This window comes from Mauremys mutica, chromosome 4 (genome assembly GCF_020497125.1).
Source record: "Mauremys mutica isolate MM-2020 ecotype Southern chromosome 4, ASM2049712v1, whole genome shotgun sequence".
NCBI classification, from domain to species: Eukaryota; Metazoa; Chordata; order Testudines; family Geoemydidae; genus Mauremys; species Mauremys mutica.
The window spans coordinates 125,866,772-125,887,956 of NC_059075.1; the positions used below are offsets into that span (position 1 = coordinate 125,866,772).

The 21,185-nt window shown below is 52.9% G+C and overlaps 1 protein-coding gene across 2 annotated transcripts; it reads left to right on the forward strand.

Moving 5' to 3' along the window:
• The first annotated feature begins 643 nt into the window (after positions 1-643).
• On the forward strand, positions 644-21,179 carry CFAP276 (cilia and flagella associated protein 276). 2 transcript variants are annotated; one of them, XM_045012454.1, is made up of 5 exons: positions 647-804; positions 3,935-4,051; positions 16,038-16,153; positions 18,985-19,118; positions 19,839-20,519. In XM_045012454.1, the coding sequence occupies exons 1-5, from the start codon at positions 724-726 to the stop codon at positions 19,907-19,909; spliced, it is 519 nt and encodes a 172-aa protein (XP_044868389.1). In that variant the 5' UTR covers positions 647-723; the 3' UTR covers positions 19,910-20,519. The 2 variants fall into 2 exon arrangements, with proteins under 2 accessions (XP_044868390.1, XP_044868389.1); XM_045012455.1 differs by lacking the exon at positions 3,935-4,051 and having other exon boundaries at positions 644-804; positions 19,839-21,179.
• The last annotated feature ends 6 nt before the right edge of the window (positions 21,180-21,185 follow it).

Consider the following 21,185-nt stretch of genomic DNA (forward strand, 5'->3'; position numbering starts at 1 on the left):
TCTCCCCTGTGTAAAGCCCCGGGCCCGTCTGGTCGCCATTCAGCTTTGTCGCTCTCCCTCGTGCGGATTTAGTCCTTTCTGGGGGCGCGCACCGTCGTCCGTTAGCCCCAGCATTAATGACCTACTTTTGCACGTTCATACCCCCCCCCATATTAGCCCCATGTAAGTTTTCGCATTCAGGTCTTTGTTCTGCCTCGGCGCCGCATGTCTCGCCTCGCACATGGGCATCTTCCCTGCAAAATTAGATCCCCCCTTTTTGCAACAGCCCTTTGCTTGGCCCACAGATTTGAGTGTTAGCCCCTCTACAGTTTAGGGAAGCAGGGCCATGCAGTGCCTAGCCATGTGCAACAAAGCGGGCGGGGGGAAATATGGCGACAGCAGGTTTTTAAATAAACGTTATGCACGCTGGTGCTTGGCTCTTCCAGGCAAAGTCTTCATCCATGCCTGAGTTTCTCTGCGGGAAGATTGCAGGGAAAGATGCACAGTCCTTGCATGTCCAGCGCGGCCCCCTGGATTGCAATTCTCCCGGCCGCTGCGTGCCCGTTCCCTCCTTTGCCTCCCCCTCCCTGCAGGCCACCCCGCCGCGCTGCTCTTTCCAGCCATCAGGGGGAGCCCCAGCGCCAGAGCTTCCTCCTCGGAATCCCCGGGGCGGGGACCGTCGCCTGGCAACCGCGGCCGGGCTCGCAAACAAGCGGCGGGGAGCGCTGCTGTGCCCGGCGCAGGATGCCGCCCACCCGGGACCCCTTCCCCTACCCCCGCTACGAGAACGAGGACACCTTCAGGGGCCAGGCCAGGCCGGGCCAGGTAAGGTCCCGCCCCCTGCTGGGCTGCCCTGCATCGGCCCAGCTCCGGCCCAACCTGCCCCCCCAACATGCAGCCAGTCTGGTGGGAACACGGCAGCTGGTGAGCAGAGCGACTGCCAGGATGGGAAGGATCTAAATTGAGGAGGCAGGACCCAGAATCCAGTGTCTGTTGTGAAAGATTTAGCTTCAGTTTCCCCTGTTTGCCTGGCTGGATCTTTCACATGGCAACAAACTGGCCAGGGTCAGGGGAAAGACACTGCCTGAAACTACTTTTGACTCCTTTTATATGTAACCCTTCTGCCCCTCTGAGTTGGCAGCAACAAGGGCCGGGTTCAGTATCCAGGGGTTCCGTTTCAATAACACAATGCAAAACCGGCTCGAGCCCCCACCCAGTGACCTGGGAGAATTACCTACCACGCCCCCGGGTGCCTCTAGGAGGCAATACTTCCCCACTCGCAAGCACAGAGTCCGAGTGTAGCAAAATCCTTTTAATAAAGGAGGGAAACAATGCGGCATCACGTTGGAGAGACACCACAAACAGGACTATACACAAACCATAAGCAAAAAACCCACCTCCAAGTACATTTGGCACTGTCCTTTCCCCCTTAGGGTCTTAAGTCCAATCACCCCAAAGTCCAACAACCCAAGAGTCTCTGTCTCTGGTCAGTGCCACCCCAGAGTTCAAAAGTTTATCTGCAGAGTTTTACCCCCCCAGCCTGGGTGGAAATGGGGGGGGGGCCACACGCAGGGTGTTAAGGGACACCTTACGTGGGCCAGGGCCGACTGCCCCGCTTCTCCGTGGAGTTCTGCTGTAGCCTTCACCACGACTGGCTCCACTCCATCAGCTGTGCCGCTCCTCCAGCCAACCCGTGAACCGCATCAGCCGTCCATGCAAACCGCTCCACACTGCTCACTGTTCCACGGGCTGCGCCAACGTGCTGCAGACTGCTCCACTCTGCCAGCTGCTTAGCGATCGATCTTCAGGCTCCCCCACTCAGTGATCTCAGCTCAGTAAGCTTAGCTCTTTTAGTGATTTCAGCTCTTAGTGGTTTCAACTTGTAGTAGAGGAGCCCCAGTGCCACCTTGGCCCAACGTGAATTCAGGTCAGCAGCCTCCAGATAGACTCCTAAAGGATTCAAAATTAGCTCTGCTCTTTAACAGTGGAGAGAGGAGGATGTGCAATTGGTTTTCCAGACCCTCAAAAGGGGCCTATACCATCAGGTACACACACCAGTCCCCAGCCTCTCTCCCTTCACTGGGTTTTGGAACCCATGTCCCTTGTCTAACAAGTACTATTTAATGTAGGTTGAGTCATTTATGTCATAAAGCAGTCTCATAGTTCCTCATTCACATAATTAAGGTAACAGCACTTTTTTTTCCTTCCTGCCCCAATAACAAAGAAATTGGGGATTCCCCAGTGTGAAAATAACCATCCCATGCTGCTGTGTGTTATGCTAAGTGGAGTGGGTTTACCAATGCAAATGCACATTCCTAAAATTCCTTTGCCCACTTCTCATAATGTACCACCGGATGTCAGGGTAGATCTCATCCTGACTCTGCTTACATCTATATAAAAAATACCTGGCTTGCAAGTCAGCGGGGTCCCTTTGAAATCAACTTTTCAGTGTTTAAGTCCAGCTCAACCTCCCGCCCCGTCTTCATGAATGTCACTGAGTCCCCGGGCGATGCTGTGGAACTGCTCCCCACAAAGCCAGTCAGGACTTTGGGGAGCCTCCTCTCCCTTGGAGCAAACCGTCTTCAGGGCAAGAAGCTCACACGGCTTCACCTTCCTGGGTCTCTCCTTGGAGCATTCAGCATGTGCCCCTCCGTGTGTTTCCCACAGCGAGTCCGCCCAGGCGGGGTCCTGCACTCCCACTTCGCAGTCAGACGTGACTCTCAGCCAGCCGGTAAAACAGAGGTTTATTAGATGACAGGAACACGCCCTAAAACAGAGCTTGTAGGTATAGAGAACCCGACCCCTCAGCCGGGTCCATTCTGGGGCCCAACAAGCCAGACATCCCCATCTGCACTCACTTCCCATCCCCAGCCAGCTCCAAACTGAAACCCCCTCCAGCCTCTCCTTTTTGGCCTTTGTCTCTTTCCTGGGCCAGGAGGTCACCTGACATCTTTGTTCACCTTTAGCTATCCCCTTGCAAGGGGGGAAGGGCCCTGGCCATTTGTTGCTAGGAGACAGATTGTCAGCCATTTATGCACCCTGGAGACTTAAGAAATGCATAGGGGAAACTGAAGCACCCACACAGTATTCAGAGGAAACATTAAGAACAGTCCCACTTCATCACAATGAGCTACTTAGAAATGGGGCCTGAGTTCAGCTGCCATCCAGGTGCTGGTGTGCAGAGCTCACTGCGGACTCTGATCTTTCACCAGAGTTTTATACTCCAGCCCTGGCTCTGATAGCTAGATCACTAGGCCTTGTGTTAAAAAAGGAGCAAATTGAAAACAATCAAGAATCCCACAACTCTGCAAACAATTTGAGTGAGGCCAGATCTTCACTAGCAGAGGAGCAAGGAGTCTGAGTAGGCACAAAGCAGCAGGGGGTTTCTTGTGGGATTTAAACTATGTCAGAGGTTTGCCTTGGGCAGTCACTGGGCCGGGAGGGGAGGGAGAACAGGAGTTACCTGTTTGCTCTGATGGGCAGTGGCTTTTACTGCCAATTATTTTTAGCCCCCATCACAGAGCAGGATGGACCCCATAGCTCTAAGGGCTGCTCAAACACAGAACAAGATGGTCTCCATCCCAAAAGAGCTGTTATGGGTCCTAACAGCCCAAGTGATGCCAGGGAGAGTGGGGATACCAGAGGCATAAACCTTCCTTGTTGCACCAGTATGACAGGTCTAGGCAGTGGCCTCCTGCACAGCCCTGCTGGCATGTGGGGGGCGGGGAGTGGGGGCAGTGGATCCCCTGGGGTCCCAAGTGCCTGCAGTCAAATCAGGGTTCCCCTTGCACCAGGCTGGGGACAGAGGGCTAACTTCCTCTACATACAGAATCACCCACACACCCACTGGAGTAGGGAGCGGTGCATGTGTCTGGAGGATGCCCTGATGCCAATGGCAAAGACCATCTGACAGTCGGTGTTCAGAGCACGAGTGGCTGACTGTTGTTTGTTCCAGACAGGCCCTTATACTGAGCCCACCCACCTGGCCCAGCAGCGGGACCCCTGGAATCGCCTGCACAGAACACCCACCCTGTCCAGCACCAGGAAGGAAGTCTGGTATACAGAACTTGAGGTAGAGGTCCCCAAGTGCCCCTCTGCCCCGCCCTGCCTTTTGCTGCTCCCTCCCCCTCCTCACCACCCCACGCCCTCTGGTTACCCTCCCCCAAAGGGCACAGCTTGAAATGGTCCAGAATTAGCAGATACAAGTTCCCCAGTGCACAGCCATCTCCTCGCCCAGGCTGGGCAGCTGCACTGGCCGGGCCAAGGGCATAGTAAAGCCTTTCACCCGCAGCAGCATTGGTTTCCTTTCTGTGCTCCACTTGCTCCTCTGGGCTTTGCTTTCTGCCCAGCAGCATCCCAGGCCATGCCCGTGTGCTGTCCCCGACCCCACCCCAAGCAGCAGAGAGGAAGCGCGTAACACCCATGCTGCGAAGCGTCCGGGACACCTCTCAGAACACTTTGCTGCTCTCTAGCTGCTCTCCAAGCGCTTGACAAACATTAACCTCGCCTCGCAATCCTCCAGCCCTTGCGCAGAGGTGGATTAAGATTTACTGGGGCCCTGGGCATAAAACACCCCATTAAAAACCAAGGCCTGCCCACTATTTAACATGGGTGTAGTTTGCAGGCAGGGGGTCACATTGCCCCCCCAAACCACAAGCCTCAGGCAGGCACCAGCAGAGGCTGTGCTTCATGGGGGGGAGCCGATAAAGTGATCAGCTCCCTGTGACGAGGCGGTTCTGGCGGGACCCAACTGAGAGTGCCAAATCAGGACCAATTGCTCAAACAGGGCAGTCACAGCCCTAGGCTGGGGGTTTTTCCACCTCTAAGGCAAACCAAACCAGCCAGACAAAAAGGACTTCGGTCTCACCCCACTGGCTAACCACAAGTCACACAAGCAATTTCCTTAGACACTCCAGTCTCCCAGTATCCCCACCAGTGCACTGGGGATGAAGGGTTATGAAAACCAACACCCCAATAAAAGAAAAAGGTTCTCTTGATCCCAAAGGACCAAGCCCCAGACGCAGGTCAATATACACATCAGATCTTACCCACAAATCACGCTGTTGCCAATCCTTTAGAATCTAAAATCTAAAGGTTTATTTACAAAGGGAAAAAGGTAGAGATGAGAGGTAGAATTGGTTAAATGGAATCAATTACATACAGTAATGGCAAAGTTCTTAGTTCAGGCTTGCAACAGTGATGGAGTAAACTGCAGGTTCAAATCAAGTCTCTGGAGTACATCCCCCGCTGGGATGGGTCCTCAGTCCTTTGTGCAGAGCTTCAGTTTGTAGCAAAGTCCCTCCAGAGGTAAGAAGCAGGGTTGAAGACAAGATGGAGATGATGCATCAGCCTTATATAGGCTTTTCTAGGTGTAAGGACCTCTTTGTCCTTACTGTGGAAAATTACAGCAAAATGGAGTCTGGAGTCACATGGGCCAGTGCCTGCATACTTCGCTGAGTCATAAGGCGTGTTTGCCTTCTCTCCATGGGTCAGTTGTGTAGCTGATGGTCCTTAATAGGCCATCAAGCAGGCTAAGCAGAGCTAACACCAACTTGTCTGGGATATCACCCAGAAGCACATCACCAACTTGAAATACAGACAGTATAGAGCCAATATACATAACTTCAACTAAAAATGATACATGCACACAGACAGCATAATCATAACCAGCAACCCATAACCTGGTCTTAGACACCTTATATGACCCCCTTTACCTAAGATTTGGTGCCACTACAGGACCTTGGTTGCAACCCATGTTCTATATGGTCCCAATTTATATCAATAACGTCACACCCCCAACACAAAATTGGTGCAGGAAAGGATGTCACAAACATCGCTGACTGCATCCCAAGAGCCCCCTTTCCTTGGGTCTGTCTCACTACAGCTAGTGTTGGGCTAGAGGCCGTACCAGTGTATAACAGAAATGGTTTATCAAAGTCATGTTCAATAACATGATTGAATCTCTTTACAAACTCAAGGTATAACTTGGTTAGCTTTTGCAGCATGGTTCCTGTATGTTTCATGTGATCTTGCCAAGAGCTAAAGAAAACAGCTACTTTATCCATACCAGCTTTGGCCAATGTTTGGAACCCAATTAACATTAAACCAATGTAGATATTGATGTTGTTCATAGTACAGGAATCTTGGCATTTAGCCATGAAAGCAATATGGTAGTGTGCCTCAGTTTCCCCTTTCATACAGCACATCAGGTCTGGAATGTATTTTCCCCTGTGAAAAGTTCCAATACTGTTTACAGGCATTAACTGTGAAACATCAGTATAGCAAGGCCCTTTAACATAAAGTGTGTTTTCATGTATTCCTTTCAACATGTTCAAGGGATTTTCCAAAAGATTAGGCACATTGTACCTTTTTACAGTTCTTGGCAATAGCAACACATTAGTTACAAAAATTAGCATTAGCAATAACAACTAATTCATTTCAAGTGTCCATTTACAATCATGTTTGTCATGCCACACCCTTGGCTCAATACCATTGGAGTTTGGGCATTTTAGGGTTAATCTGTGGCTTCCCTTTGCAAAATTTAGTCTTCTTTTTCCTTCTTGTCCTGCAGGATTAGACCCTGATTTCTCTTGCTTAACAGAATTCACTGGCTGATGGGGTGGGCTCTCTTTGCTAACAGCTATTAGCAAGTCTTTCTTCTCCCTGCCAGCCAAGTAATTCGCATCAACACAGACACTAGCTTTTAGATTTTTAGCTGCTACCCATTCCAAGGCTGGACTTTGTTTTACAGAGATATCACACAAATCCAAATAGTCTGAGGGTGAGAGCTGGCTTGCTCTACCCTGCATCCTTAAGCGTTCAGCCATAAAACTGTTCTGCTCTGAAACACCAGTAACTGAATCTGTCCTCAGATCCTGAAGCACAGACTGCTCACTCACAGAATCAGCATGGAGACAGTCCTGTCCCAACACCATGGTCTTTCCAACAAGCTGGCCACACACAGCCTCGTGGTTATAGGGCTGCTCAACTTTGTTAACAGCTTCTACTCCACCTGATACCTTTTCAAAGCTTCCCACACTGGATCTCTCGAAAGGAAAGTCAGTGGATCCATTTACAACAGAAAATTTCTGGCTGTTAGGAACTGAAACTTCCTTGATTAAATCACTTTTACACCCTTCAGTTGCAGTAAACTGCTTGCACAGGCTACCATGAGGATTCCTTTCCCTCTGAGCTTTTCTAAGCAGCAATTCACCCCTCTCAGAAATCCTGCCCTTCCCTTCTTCACCTAGGGCTTGCTCTAAAGGAACATTTCCCTGAGCAACCACAGACTCTTGCTGGGTCTTACTTACATTTAGAATCACCTCTGGCCCATCAGGCAGATTCCTACACAATCCCCTTTCAGGCAAACTTATAGACTTTCTAGATAACAGGTTAGAAGCATTCTCCTTCCCTTGGCCATGAACAAGTTCAGGAATCTTTTCCTTCTTTCTACAAGTTGTCAAACTGTCAGTAGGTAACACAATTAAATCACCTTCCTGCTCTCCTTGTGCCCTGGCTAGGGTATCACCCTGGTTAGACAGAGTTGCTACACCCTTTTCCAGCCACACATTAGCAACTGGCAAACTACAAGCACCAGAATTGTCTGTTCTCTGGGATTTTGCTAAGACACTAAGGGCTTGGCTACACTTGAAAGTTGCAGCGCTGGGAGTTACAACGCTGGTCATGCAGCTGTGTAGGGCCAGCGCTGGAGTGTGGCCACACTGACAGCTACCAGCGCTGCAGTGTAGCCACACTTGCAGCACTTTCCAGCGCTGTATTGAGAGGTGCATTGTGGGCAGCTATCCCACAGAGCACCTCGTCCCATTTTGGCGCTGAGTATTGTGGGAAGGGGAAGGAAGTGTGCGGGTCATTCCGCTTCCTGTGCCAACGCCCCGTGGTGCATCGCTTCACATCCCAGCATTCACTCTTTCTGGCAACGTTTGGCGCCATTGTGAGTATCTTTCTGTTTTACTCTCTGTGTGTGAATCGCGATTTCTGTGGCAAATGGAGCCCGAGCTGCTGAGGACTGTGCTGATGAGTGTCGCCAGCACAACACGTTTGGCAGTCGAGCTATTCCTTCAGCTCCAAAGTGACAGTGAGGAGTCTGACGATGATATCGATATCGATTCTCCTGCTGCGTGTGACACTAAAGTGCTTGTGGCATTCACGGAAATGCTCAGCACCGTTGAACGCCGCTTTTGGGCTCGGGAAACAAGCACTGACTGGTGGGATCACATCGTCATGGAAGTCTGGGATGACGAGCAGTGGCTGCAGAACTTTCGTATGAGAAAAGCCACTTTCATGGGACTGTGTGCTGAGCTCGCCCCCACTCTGCGGCGCAAGGACACAAGATTGAGAGCTGCCCTGACGGTGGAAAAGCGGGTGGCTATTGCAATCTGGAAGCTGGCAACTCCAGACAGCTACCGGTCGGTCGGGAACCAGTTTGGAGTGGGAAAGTCGACCGTTGGAATCGTTTTGATGCAAGTTTGCAAGGCAATTAATCGCATCCTGCTAAGAAAGACCGTGACTCTGGGGAGCGTGCAGGACATTGTGGATGGCTTTGCACAAATGGGTTTCCCTAACTGTGGAGGGGCGATAGATGGGACGCATATTCCTATTCTGCCCCCCCCCCACCTGGTACGTTAATCGTAAGGGGTATTTCTCTATGGTTCTCCAGGTGCTTGTGGATCACCGCGGGCGTTTCATTGACATTTACACAGGCTGGCCTGGAAAGGTGCATGATGCACGCATCTTTCGGAACAGTGGCCTGTTCAGGAAGATGCAGGCAGGGACTTTTTTCCCCAGACAGGAAGATCACAGTAGGGGACGTCGAAATGCCCATTGTGATCCTTGGAGACCCCGCTTACCCGTTACTGCCTTGGCTCATGAAACCCTATACAGGGAAGCTTGACAGGAGCAAGGACCGGTTCAACTACAGGCTGAGCCGGTGCCAAATGACTGTGGAGTGTGCTTTTGGCCGTTTAAAGGCACGCTGGCGTTCCTTGTATGGGAAGCTAGACTTGGGGGAAAGCAGCATCCCCTCGGTTATATGCGCTTGCTGTACCCTCCATAATATTTGTGAAGGGAAGGGTGAAACATTCAGTCAGGCATGGACCACCGAGGTTCAAGTCCTGGAGGCTGAATATGCACAGCCAGAGAGCAGGGCTAATAGAGAGGCCCAGCACAGGGCTTCAAGGATTAGGGATGCCTTGAGGGAAGAATTTGAGGCTGAAAGCCAACAGTAATGTTTGCTGCCTTGCATGGGAGTGAATTGCACTGTTTACACTGTTATTCTATTATCCCTAAAATGATTTGCAGTGCCTCTTTCTTTACTGGGCTAAGGTATCTTTCACTATCTGCTATAATAAAGACTGTTTTCAAAGCCAAGAATTGTTTTATTGAAAAGAAAAAAACTTCCTTGACAGACAGACAGACACACAACATTTCATGAACACAAGAGGGTTCATGGGTGTGGGTTGGTGAACTGTACAGTCACAAGTTTGCATATGTCCTGTCTGGAGTGCTGTTTAATGAATCCTGCACTTCAGGGTGCATATACTGCATGGTGATGGGGGTTGAGTGCAGAGGGTAAGGGTGGTAGGTATCAGGGCTGGTTGGTGAACGTACAGGTGTTGGAGGCAGCTGGTGGTGGTAAGAACCTGGATGCTGGGGAAAGGGGGTTTGAGCTGACATTGGGGCACAAGGCAAAAAGCTTTGGGACGGGGGGGGCTGTGGGGCAGCACGGGACTGCTCTGCCTGCATGGCTACGATAGCCTGGAGAGAGTCCGCTTGGCGCGACAGGATGTCTAGCAGCTGGTTTGTGCTTTTCCTCTTTGCCACAGCGTTTCTACGCCAATGTCTCTGGCGGATCATGCTTTCCTTTTCTCTCCACTCCTGCAAGATTTTACTCTCTCTAGCAGAGTGATGAAGAACAGTTTTCAACATGTCCTCCTTGCTCTTTCGGGGATTTTTCCTCAAATTGTGCAGCCTCTGTGCTGTGGTACATCTCAGGGCCGCCCAGAGGATTCCGGGGGCCCGGGGCCCTTCCGTTCCGGGACCCGCCGCCAAAGTGCCCCGAAGACCCGCGGCGGGAGCCCCCCGCCGCCGAATTACCGCCGAAGCGGGACCCGCCACCCGGTCTTCGGCGGTAATTCGGCGGCGGGGGGGGCCCCGCCGCGGGCCTTCGGGGGCACTTCGGCGGCGGGTCCCGGAACAGAAGGGGCCCCCCGCCGCCGAAGACCGGGCTGCGCTTCGACGGCCCCGGGTCCCGCTTCTCCCCCCCCCTCCCCCGCCCGGCCCCGGGTCCCGCTTCTCCCCCCCCCGCCCCCGCCCGGCCCCGGGTCCCGCTTCTCCCCCCCCCTCCCCCGCCCGGCCCCGGGTCCCGCTTCTCCCCCCCCCCGGCCGCCGCTTCTCTGCCCCGGCCCCGGCCTCGGCCTCGGCCCCGGCTTCTCCCCGGCCCCGGCCTCTTACCGAGCGCGTCGCCGGCAGGGCCTGAGCTCCGTCCCGCTCAGAGCCGCGTGGTGAGGGGGCGGGCCTGTGAGCTCCATGCCGAGCGGAGGCAGCTGCCCCGCCCCCTCCCCACGGCGCTCTGAGCGGGCCGGGGCTCAGGCCCCGTTGGAGCTCCCAGCCCCACCCCCTCACCACGCGGCTCGGATCGGGGCGGGGCTCAGGGGCTCGGCCGGAGTCTTGGCGCTTGATGCGCCGAGGCTCCAGGAGAGGGGCGGAGGCGGGAGCCTCCGCTCTTCTCTTGGGGGCCCCTGCAGAGCCCGGGGCAAATTGCCCCCTTTGCCCCCCCCTCTGGGCGGCCCTGCCAGGAGAGGGGCGGAGGCGGGAGCCTCCGCTCTTCTCTTGGGGGCCCCTGCGGAGCCCGGGGCCCGGGGCAAATTGCCCCCTTTGCCCCCCCCTCTGGGCGGCCCTGGTACATCTGCTCAGTCCAGCAGTCAAGGTCACTGTAGAAAGCCAGAAATGTATACATTTAACAGGGCAGCATTGTATTCACTATCTCCAGACATTAATTGCTACACTGAGGGAGTTCTTAGTCCTCACTTTAGCATTCTTTTACCACACACATAACACAACAGAAGCCACGAAATGGTGAGTGAGGGGTGCTTATAGAGGGAGAAGTGGGGCTTGAGTGATAGAGGGGTTCTGGTTGCTTCGGGTAATCTGGAGTGATAGAGGGGTTGAGTGAAGATGCAGCTGCAGGGGTGATCTTCACTATCTCCCTATCTCTTCACTAAAGAGTCTCCCAACATTTTTCACAGGAGTTAATCCTGGAAGATATCTCCCTGCTGCGAGTCACTAGGGAACAGCGGGAGGCTCTTTTACAGCAATGTGGATTCCGCCCTGGACCCTATGTGGCTTCCCTGTGTTCAGAAATGGTCCCCCCACCCCTCGCGGCACAGTGGCGCGGACGCGTCAGCGTGACTGGGACAAGGAACACAGTGGCTCTCCCTATAAACCTGCGCAGGCATATTGCCCACACTCTGGCTGAAACTTTTGCTGAGATCACTGCAGCCGATTACCATGACGTGATAGACCACATCAATGGGCTATTCCACATCTAGGCTGGCATGCATGCAGCCCTAAACCCCCTTCCTCTCCAGAAACATTTCCACCCAGAAAATAAAAACCGCTTACCGGTAACCCGCTCCTCTGCTTGTCCTTCTGCAACTGCTGGCTGCTGCGATTGGGTACTTTCCTCCTGGCTTGAGAAGAGCTCCTGGCTGCATGCCCACTCTGGGGTGTCTTCCCCCATCCCAGTAGCTTCACTCGCGTTTTCCTCCCCCCCCCCGCCGCATCCGCCTCCGCTTCCTCCTCCTCCTGTCCCCCAGCCTGCTCAGAAGTGTCCATCGTTGTCCTGGGATTGGCAGTGGGGTCACCCCCAAGTATCGCGTCCATCTCCCTGTAAAAACGGCAGGTCGTGGGGGCAGCTCCGGATCGGCGATTCCCCTCGCGGGCTTTGTAATAGGCACTCCGCAGCTCTTTAACTTTCACCCTGCATTGTAGTGCGTCCCGATCATGGCCCCTATCCAGCATGGACCTTGATACCTGCTCAAAGATATCGTAATTCCTACGGCTGGAGCGCAGCTGGGACTGCACAGCTTCCTCCCCCCAAACACTAATGAGGTCCTGCAATTTGCCAGTGCTCCATGCTGGGGCTCGTTTGCCGCGTGGAGGCATGGTCACCTGTAAAGATTAACTGATTGCACTCCACACCTGGCTGCAGCAAACAGGAAGGAGATTTTTAAAATTCCCGGGGCATTTAAAGGGTGGGTCACCTGAGGCAAGAGCAGTAGAGTGCAAACTGATGAGCAGAGTGGCTGAACAGGAATTGTGGGATAACTCCTTATTCCCTGGAGGACAATTAAAGCGCTGGTGAGTGTCCACACCTGCTGAGCAGCGCTGGATCACCAGCGCTGCACTCCTTATACCCCAACCGGGATGGGTTTTCAGCCAGCGCTGCAACCAGGGAGTTGCAGCGCTGGTTGTGCCCTGCAAGTGTGGACGGGGTGTAATTGCAGTGCTGGAAAGCCTCCACCAGCGCTGCAACTTGTAAGTGTAGCCAAGCCCTAACTGAATGCAACCTAGTTACAGTGCCATTCTCCCCAGCAGACACAAACTTAGGACCATTCCCTTCCTGGGCTTTAGCTGTATTTAAAACCAACTTCGAGACAACTGAATCACCCTCAACCATCGCAGGCTGAAAGGCACCTTCTGTCTGCTCCACAGACACAGAAGAGCCAGGGACACATTCTCCTTCACCAGACGCACAGCTTGGGATTTCATTTCCCTTGTCCCAGCACACAGGGCTGTTCACAGACAACTGCTTGGAGATTGGGGTAACTTCCTCCATAGGCAAGTCAATACCCCTGACAGACATAGGCACATTCCCTTCACTGTCACATTTCTCCACACAGGTAAGGGATAGGGACACTCATCTTCCACTATCCCTGTCTTCCCAAACTGCTGATTAGACAAAGCCATCAGCTCACAAGGCTGCCTAGGCTCCTCCAAACTTTCCCTACCAGGCATATTGCCACTCCCAACAGATAAGCTGCTGCTTTTTTCACTACACTGAGCTACTTCCAGCAAATCACAGTTACCTATTTCAGGTTCACTTTTACAAGCTGCACTAGCCACCAATCCATCACCCATCACAAATCTCCCCTCTCCTTCCTCAGTTAGGGCTTCCACCTGACCATTTACTTTAATTTGCTCCTGAGAAACATTTTCCTCACCCATGAGATCTTTCTGCTCTTGATCTAACTTCAGATTCCCTTCTGAGACATCAGACAGACATTCAGAAACTCCACTCACAGACACGCTGCTTTTTGGCACAGACAAACCTTTGGAGCAACCCACCTCAGGCAAATCATTGCTCACAATAGACACAGGTTTAAGATCATTCCTCTCCTGTGACTGGCTACCTGCACTGAACAAAGCTTTAACATTTTGCCCAATTAAAAGATCTTTAGGCAATAACTTCCTGACGCCAGCTATCACTTCATGCTGAGCCCCATTCCACTCAAGGTGGATTCTGGCTAAAGGCACACGGACAGTAAACTCACAGAGGATCACAACATTCACACTCTGATTTGGTAAATAATCTTCCTCTTTGACCAGATCTGCTTTAACAAGAGTGATGTTAGAAGCCATAATATGCCCTAAACAGCTTTTACCATTGACTTTTACACTCTCTATGAATTTTCCATTACCACTCCCATACATAGCACTGGCACAATTTATGGGGCCACCCTCTACTGAATGCACAGTAACAGCATTGAAATAAAAGGTGGCATTGTTGGGGTACATTTGGATACTCCCAGACAACTGCTCAGAGTTATACAACATACCAACATTGTTACAAACTGGACTTTCAAGAGGATACAATTTCTGCTGTTCTTCCCTTGCTTTTTTGACTTGGAGCTGAAGTCTGGCAGTTTCTTGTTGCATCTTGTGAGTCTTCTCCTCAGCAGCCAGCAGCTCCAGACGCCTCTTACGAGCTTTTTCTGATGCTTTCTGTCTCATGGTCACTGATCTTTAACCAACCAAACTCTCAATCCCAAATTTAAAATTTGGATAGCGTGGGGTTCTGACCCAAAGCTTAATTGACCTGGTTCTGTGGATCCTGCCGACTACGCCACTGTGACGAGGCGGTTCTGGCGGGACCCAACTGAGAGTGCCAAATCAGGACCAATTGCTCAAACAGGGCAGTCACAGCCCTAGGCTGGGGGGTTTTCCACCTCTAAGGCAAACCAAACCAGCCAGACAAAAAGGACTTCGGTCTCACCCCACTGGCTAACCACAAGTCACACAAGCAATTTCCTTAGACACTCCAGTCTCCCAGTATCCCCACCAGTGCACTCGTCCTGGGGACGAATGGTTATGAAAACCAACACCCCAATAAAAGAAAAAGGTTCTCTCGATCCCAAAGGACCAAGCCCCAGACCCAGGTCAATATACACATCAGATTTTACCCACAAATCACGCTGTTGCCAATCCTTTAGAATCTAAAATCTAAAGGTTTATTTACAAAGGGGAAAAGGTAGAGATGAGAGGTAGAATTGGTTAAATGGAATCAATTACATACAGTAATGGCAAAGTTCTTAGTTCAGGCTTGCAGCAGTGACGGAGTAAACTGCAGGTTCAAATCAAGTCTCTGGAGTACATCCCCCGCTGGGATGGGTCCTCAGTCCTTTGTGCAGAGCTTCAGCTTGTAGCAAAGTCCCTCCAGAGGTAAGAAGCAGGGTTGAAGACAAGTTGGAGATGATGCATCAGCCTTATATAGGCTTTTCCAGGTGTAAGAACCACTTTGTCCTTACTGTGGAAAATTACAGCAAAATGGAGTCTGGAGTCACATGGGCCAGTGCCTGCATACTTCGCTGAGTCATAAGGCGTGTTTGCCTTCTCTCCATGGGTCAGTTGTGTAGCTGATGGTCCTTAATGGGCCATCAAGCAGGCTAAGCAGAGCTAACACCAACTTGTCTGGGATATCACCCAGAAGCACATCACCAACTTGAAATACAGACAGTATAGAGCCAATATACATAACTTCAACTAAAAATGATACATGCACACAGACAGCATAATCATAACCAGCAACCCATAACCTGGTCTTAGACACCTTATATGACCCCCTTTACCTAAGATTTGGTGCCACTACAGGACCTTGGTTGCAACCCATGTTCTATATGGTCCCAATTTTTATCAATAACATCACACTCCCCCTTTGTGAAGCAAGGTCCCTGCTGGCAGCACCAGCCTCTGCCCAGGGAATGAGGGGAATCTTAGCCACCCCTCCCCATAAGAGCCGGCCCCTCTCGATGGCCTTGCCCCTGCTCTTCCCCCCGGGAGGCCCCGCTGCCTGGCTGGGGGGAGGACCCAGGCCAGTGTTCTGCTCTCCGGCAACCTGGCCTCCTGCCCAGGGCAAGTAGAAGATCCAGGGCTCCCCACAGCAGCCTGGACTCCATGAGCGGCTCTTACCACTGCCTGCCGCCTGAGCAGGGGGCAGGGCCGGGGGAAAGAGGAGAAGCAGGGGCAGGGCCACAGAGAGGGGCGGGGCCTCATGGCTCTCCTCTTCTACCAATGTTCTGGTGCTCCTGCCGAGGGCCCCCAAATTGGCTGGGGCCCCTGGGCACAGGCCATGTCCGTTGATCCCCCCACTGCCCTTGGCTTAGATCTGTGTTACAGATAGGGAAACCGAGATGCAGAAAAGCAAAACAACTTGCCCAGGGTCACACAGTGCGGCTGTGGCAGAGGTGAGAGTAGGACTTAGGCGTTCCAGGGCTCACTGCTCTGCTCTAACCACTCAGACCCGTCCCTTCCCCAGAGCTAGGAGCACAGCTCAGGAGTCCTGACTCCGAGTCCCACGCCCCTGCTCTAACCAGCCGAATAAGAGAGAGAAAGTCTTCCCTGCGTAACTCCCCACAGTGAATGCAGCAGAATGTAATTTGTCCCCTGCCTCAGGTGAAGCCCACACAGCACCCAGGGATGAGGCACCTTTACCAGGCTTGTCAGAGGCTCTGGCTAGTGACTTTCTCTGAACCCTTCTGCAGGTTCCCAGTGATAGCCTGGATTTTAAGCTGACCTCGCTCTACAACCACCACGAGGAGCAGCTCAGAGACAAGAGCGAGATCGTCATCCACAAGGAGACCCTCTTGGATGACCATGGGTGAGCAGGAGCAAGCGGTCTTTCCCTGATCTCAGGCAGGGCACAGCCTCCTCTGGGAGCAGCTTATTGGTGACAGCGAATGCCCCAGTCTGCTCACAGCTGCAAGGGCACCAGTAGCAATGGCTGTTCGCCCCATCCCCTTTTTGGGGCAGGGCCAGGGCTACTACAGTCTTGGGGCTGAGTTCACTTGTCCCCCCTTAGCCTCAGGGAAGTGTGGCCTAATAGTCAGAGTCAGTCCGACTGCCCCGGGCCCTCTGGTAGGGTGGAACATTAAACAGTCTAGGGTCTGATGGCCTGGTTTAGCAGACAAATGCAAACCTTTTGGCCTAAGGTGGGAAGACTGCCACCCTGAGGGTGGAGCAGGCAGCAGGGGGAAGGGGAATCCAGGCCCACCCTACTCCACCAGGTCCCAGCCTAGGGCCCTAACAGTGGCAGAACCTTCCGCCACTGGGTATGGGGGGATCCCACTGCAACATAGTGACAGCATTCAGCCTAATAGGTTGTCCCCCTGAGCCACTTCCTACCCCATCTCCTCGCGTGGTGGTCCTGGCATCCCCAGCATCCCAGGGTTCATCAGTGTGGGCAGCTCCCAGCAGCTCTAACCCCTCTTGGGCATCTTCCGTCACATCTAGCTTCTGCGGTCTGGAGATTCGTCAGCTCCTGCATCCTTCCTCTTCAGCGGTCAGTCCCAACCGAGCTGAGTTGCTTCCTTTTATACCTGGGTTCCAACCGGCTCAAGGCCATGGTTGGGCTTAACTCCTGCTGGACCAGTGCGGGGCTAGTGTGCCCTGTCACATGCCCACATCCTGCAGAAGCTTCTGGCCTCTTCGCTTGTGCATGGAGGAGGTCTAAGCGTAGGTTCAGTGGTGCTGCAGGGTCATTATGGGGAGGGAAGGCACCTCCCTGGCAACAGCTCTCGAAACGACCCTGCCCCAGCAGCTCACCTTCAGCCAACACAGCTGAAGACTCCAGCTCCTGGTTCCCAACTTTTGCAGCCATCTGCCCCAATCAGCCAACTGTACCAGGCTGTGCCCAGATTCCCCCGCATTCCAACCCACCATTAGCCTTGGGCTGTGCCCACTTACCTGGGGATTGGAGCAGCCCAGACTCCAGTGCCTGGGAGCTGGGCACCATCCTGGGGCAGCTAAGGAATGGAGTGGAGCAGAAGTTCTCAGTCACAAAGTCCCAGTATTGGCATGTAGCCCAGCATGCTGCTAGCCCATCACAGCGGTGGCAGCACCGGGGCAGAGAAACCTAGGAGATCTGGTATGGACAGGTCTGATGGTGCCCCCAGTACCACGACAGAAGAGTGGGGTGTTTGAAGTTAATGACTAGCAGGGGACTTCAGAGTCCATATGCTGAAGCTAGTTACTGTGAGAACAATGCTACAGAGAGACAGGGGGGTGAAGCCTTCCAGGACAGAAGAGCTGCTCTGTTTACCTCAGGTTTGGGCATTCAAGGCTCATGGGAGGGCAGCTCCCTTGCACAGGCTGCTGCCTCAGCTGGGGCTCCTGCAACATTTCTCCCCAGCAGCACAAATCCTGGCCCTGCAGAGCATTACATAAACTCAGGGCAGCCCTGACATCAGCAAGTCACTTGGCCAGCACATGCCTAGGCACTACCTTACCTGCTGCCTACCTCACCAGCTTGCTGGGCGCTGTAGGATGAGTGGCATGGCCTTGGTCACACTGACCGCTGCTCTGAAAGGGCTCCATTGTTAGGCAGCACACTGGTGAGTCCCCACTAGGTACCCAGCTGATCACGGGGATGCCTGCGGTTTGTAGCTAGTTGCACTAAGAGCCTGTGCCTGGGATACAAACCCGCTGGAAGGATTCCATGGTAGCTGGTGACAGCCTCTCGCTGGGCCAGAGAACAGCTACCAACGCTGCATAAAGGCTAATGGACCCCTGCTCAGGAGAACAGAACAGAAACCTCAGCCTGACTTGATTCCCCAGCCCCCCACTCTGCCTCCAGCTCCCTGACCAATAGCCACCCTGCCCTCTTCTCATACACTGGGGTGGTAGCAAGCCTCTGGGAGCCAGCAGAACTTACTCGGCAGCTTTTTACAGGCGTCCAGTCCCTGTAGGCCAGGGGGTGTCGGTGGCAGAGTCTTGTGTCCCAGAGGCGCAATCACAGACCCTGGCCACAGTGTTGCTGTTAATTGTCAATTTCTCCCTCTCCCTACAAATGGAGGAGGAGGAGGCGGCAGAACCAGGCAGGATATTGTGCTCTTTGCAGAGTTGTCAACTGTTGTGACTTTATCACACATCTTGCAATATTTGGTATTTTTCCTCAAACCCCAGCTCCTGAAGTGGGAGACCCTCAGCTTTTATGTAAACAAAGTACATTTCTAGCCCTCTGGGCTGCAGAGAAAAGCTTGGAAATGTGCCCTGAGCCTGACCAAAGAGGCTCAGAAAGCAGGAGGCAAAGAAACCCAAAAGCATCATCTGTAAAGTTTTGGGGGCCTCATAGCCTGATAGCCAATCAAGAGGAAATTAATACATGCAAGATGATCACGTTATTGTTACCATGGGCATGTTGCCACAGCGGGAAGAAAGGTCTGATCAGGTTTTTCCCATTTGAAAGCTTTCAGTCCTGCAGTCAGACCCAGTAGCCTGGATAGCTGCAAGGAGCTTTGTCAGGAGCCCTGAGCACATGCACTAAACCCACCCAGACAGTTCTTTGTGTTACAGTAGCGCCGGGGGCACAACCAGAATGCAGGTGGCATGGTGCTAGGTGCTGGACATGTACCTAGTAAGAGCTGGCCTCTGCCCCAGGGAGCGCAGAGTCTGGAATTCTAATGTCTCTCCTTCCCCTCCTGCCTACTCCAGAGCACTGAAGGGTCTCGAGCCTGTGAAGGAACCCAAGCCGCCCCCAGTGGAGCACCATACAGCCAGGGGCCTGTCTGTGAGATGCTGGGTCAGCCCCACAAAGGAGTCGATCCACAGCATTGAGGGAGCCATCGGTAAGGGCAGCAGGCAGCTGCCTGTGCCTCCATCTTAATGGAGATCAGCCAATGGGATGGGCCTCAAAATGCTTCACAGCCCACAAGACTGAGAGTCTGGGAGTGGGCGGGACCAGCTGGCGGGGTAGTAACAAAGGGGCCGCTCCCTTAGTGTGATGCTCTCTGGAGGCTGCTCCACTGCACTGCTACCATCATGGCCACATGGGGATCCCAGCTCCAGTGTGGCTGTGGTATGGGGCTGCCTGGGCAAATCCTGGCCTAGCTACGTCACAGGAACTATTCTGCAAGGATTAGTGGCTGCCATTACTTATTAGCAGGACCCCAGGCAATGAGGCCCAGTGATTAGGTGGCTGGCTATCAGAGGCACTGAGTACCCACTGAAGAGACTCTCCCAAGGCCACCCAGTGAGCCTGTGTCAGAACTGGGGATGCATGAGGCAGCATGACCTTATGGATAGAGCACTGGCCTGGGAGTCAGGAGACCTGGTCAGTGCCACCCAGCTGTGTGACCTTGGGTGAATCATGGCGCATCCCTGTCTCAGTTTCTCCGTCTGTATAATGGGAATAATGATGGTGCCCTTCCTTTGTGACATACTTGGAGCTCTACGGCCACCATGATAACTACTAGAACCGGAGTCCTCGTTCACTCCAGCATGAGGCCCGTCCTGATGCCCCCTTCCACACTTGGTAGTAGTAATCACATGACTTTCTCCTTCCCTAGAGTGTCCCCACACAGCTGCCACCAACAGTGGATACTCCCGCAAGGAGAACGGCAGCTTCTTCTCTCAGTGAGGGGTTTGCTGGCTTGTGCCCTGGCTGTGCAGCTCTGGACCCACTTCCAACTTGAGTGAACCTTCTTCTGTCTGCTCTGTGTGCATTAAATCCCTCTGGTCAGCAAAACTTGTCCAGAAAAACAGCCATGAACAGGAGAGATTTTAATTTAGTGTCAATCTTGTTTCCCTGTCCGCTTTGCTGCATTCATCCCTCCATGCTGGGTAACTCTGGGGTACACAGCCTTGCGGCAGCAATACTGACCTTTGTGCATCAGCCCAGAATACGCTGTGCTACCTCTCCACCTCCAACATGGCTCCAGTCGGCCACCCAGGCTGGTCCTCTAATTCTGGGGGCCCAACCTGGTGCTCAGCACCCACAACCCCCAATAAAGCCTGCAGGACCAGTGTGTAACTGATCAGACCCTTTATTAACTTGGGCTTCCAATAATCAGGGCTCCTAAAATGAGAGGCCGTTTTCTGGAAGCTGGCCTGTGGGCAAGAGCAGCCACTGCATGTGGCAGCGTGGCGCTTTATTCATTAAAGAACGTTGGGGCATTCAATAAACTGAAAAGGCGGCAAATTCCATATTAATACAAGGGCATTTTTTTTTCACACAATAGATACTTAGCCTATGGAACTTGCTGCCACAAGAATTGAGGCCAAGAATTTGCAAGATTTTTAAAAGGATTGGGGATTTTTCCATGGAAATGAGAAAATTCAGAGTAGAGTTAATTCTGGCAGGGATATTAACCTTCCTGCAGCAGGGCTCAAACTCATCTCTATTAGAGACCAGGATGAGACCTAATGTGGGGGCAGATTACCCCCATTCTGCCATCCTAAGGTTCTTACACCACCCTGTGAAGCAGCTGGGGCTGGGCACTGCCTGAGACAGGACTATATGGAGCCATGGGCTGATCCATACTGGGGGTTCCTATGCGCCTGCTGTTTGGGGATTAAATCATCATGGACAGAAATCCAGCTTCCCCACAAAATGCTTTTAAAAAAAGCTCAGGTGATTTGTTTGGTTTCTTCTATGCCAGCGAGTTCACGCCTCGGCTCTGCCCTCTTGGGAAGAGTTGCTTTTCTTTGTCCTTACAATGGTTCCAGCATGGGTACACATATGTTGCTCAGGAGTCATGGGATGCTGCCATACATCCTCTGCATGGTGAGCAAATGGTCTTCAGCAAGGTAATTCAGGCCCCATGTGTAACGCCCAGCACTAGCACATCTCCAGACTGGGGCTCGAAAACACAACTGATGCTCAGTGCCAGGCAGCTAAAGGAGCCATCTCCCAG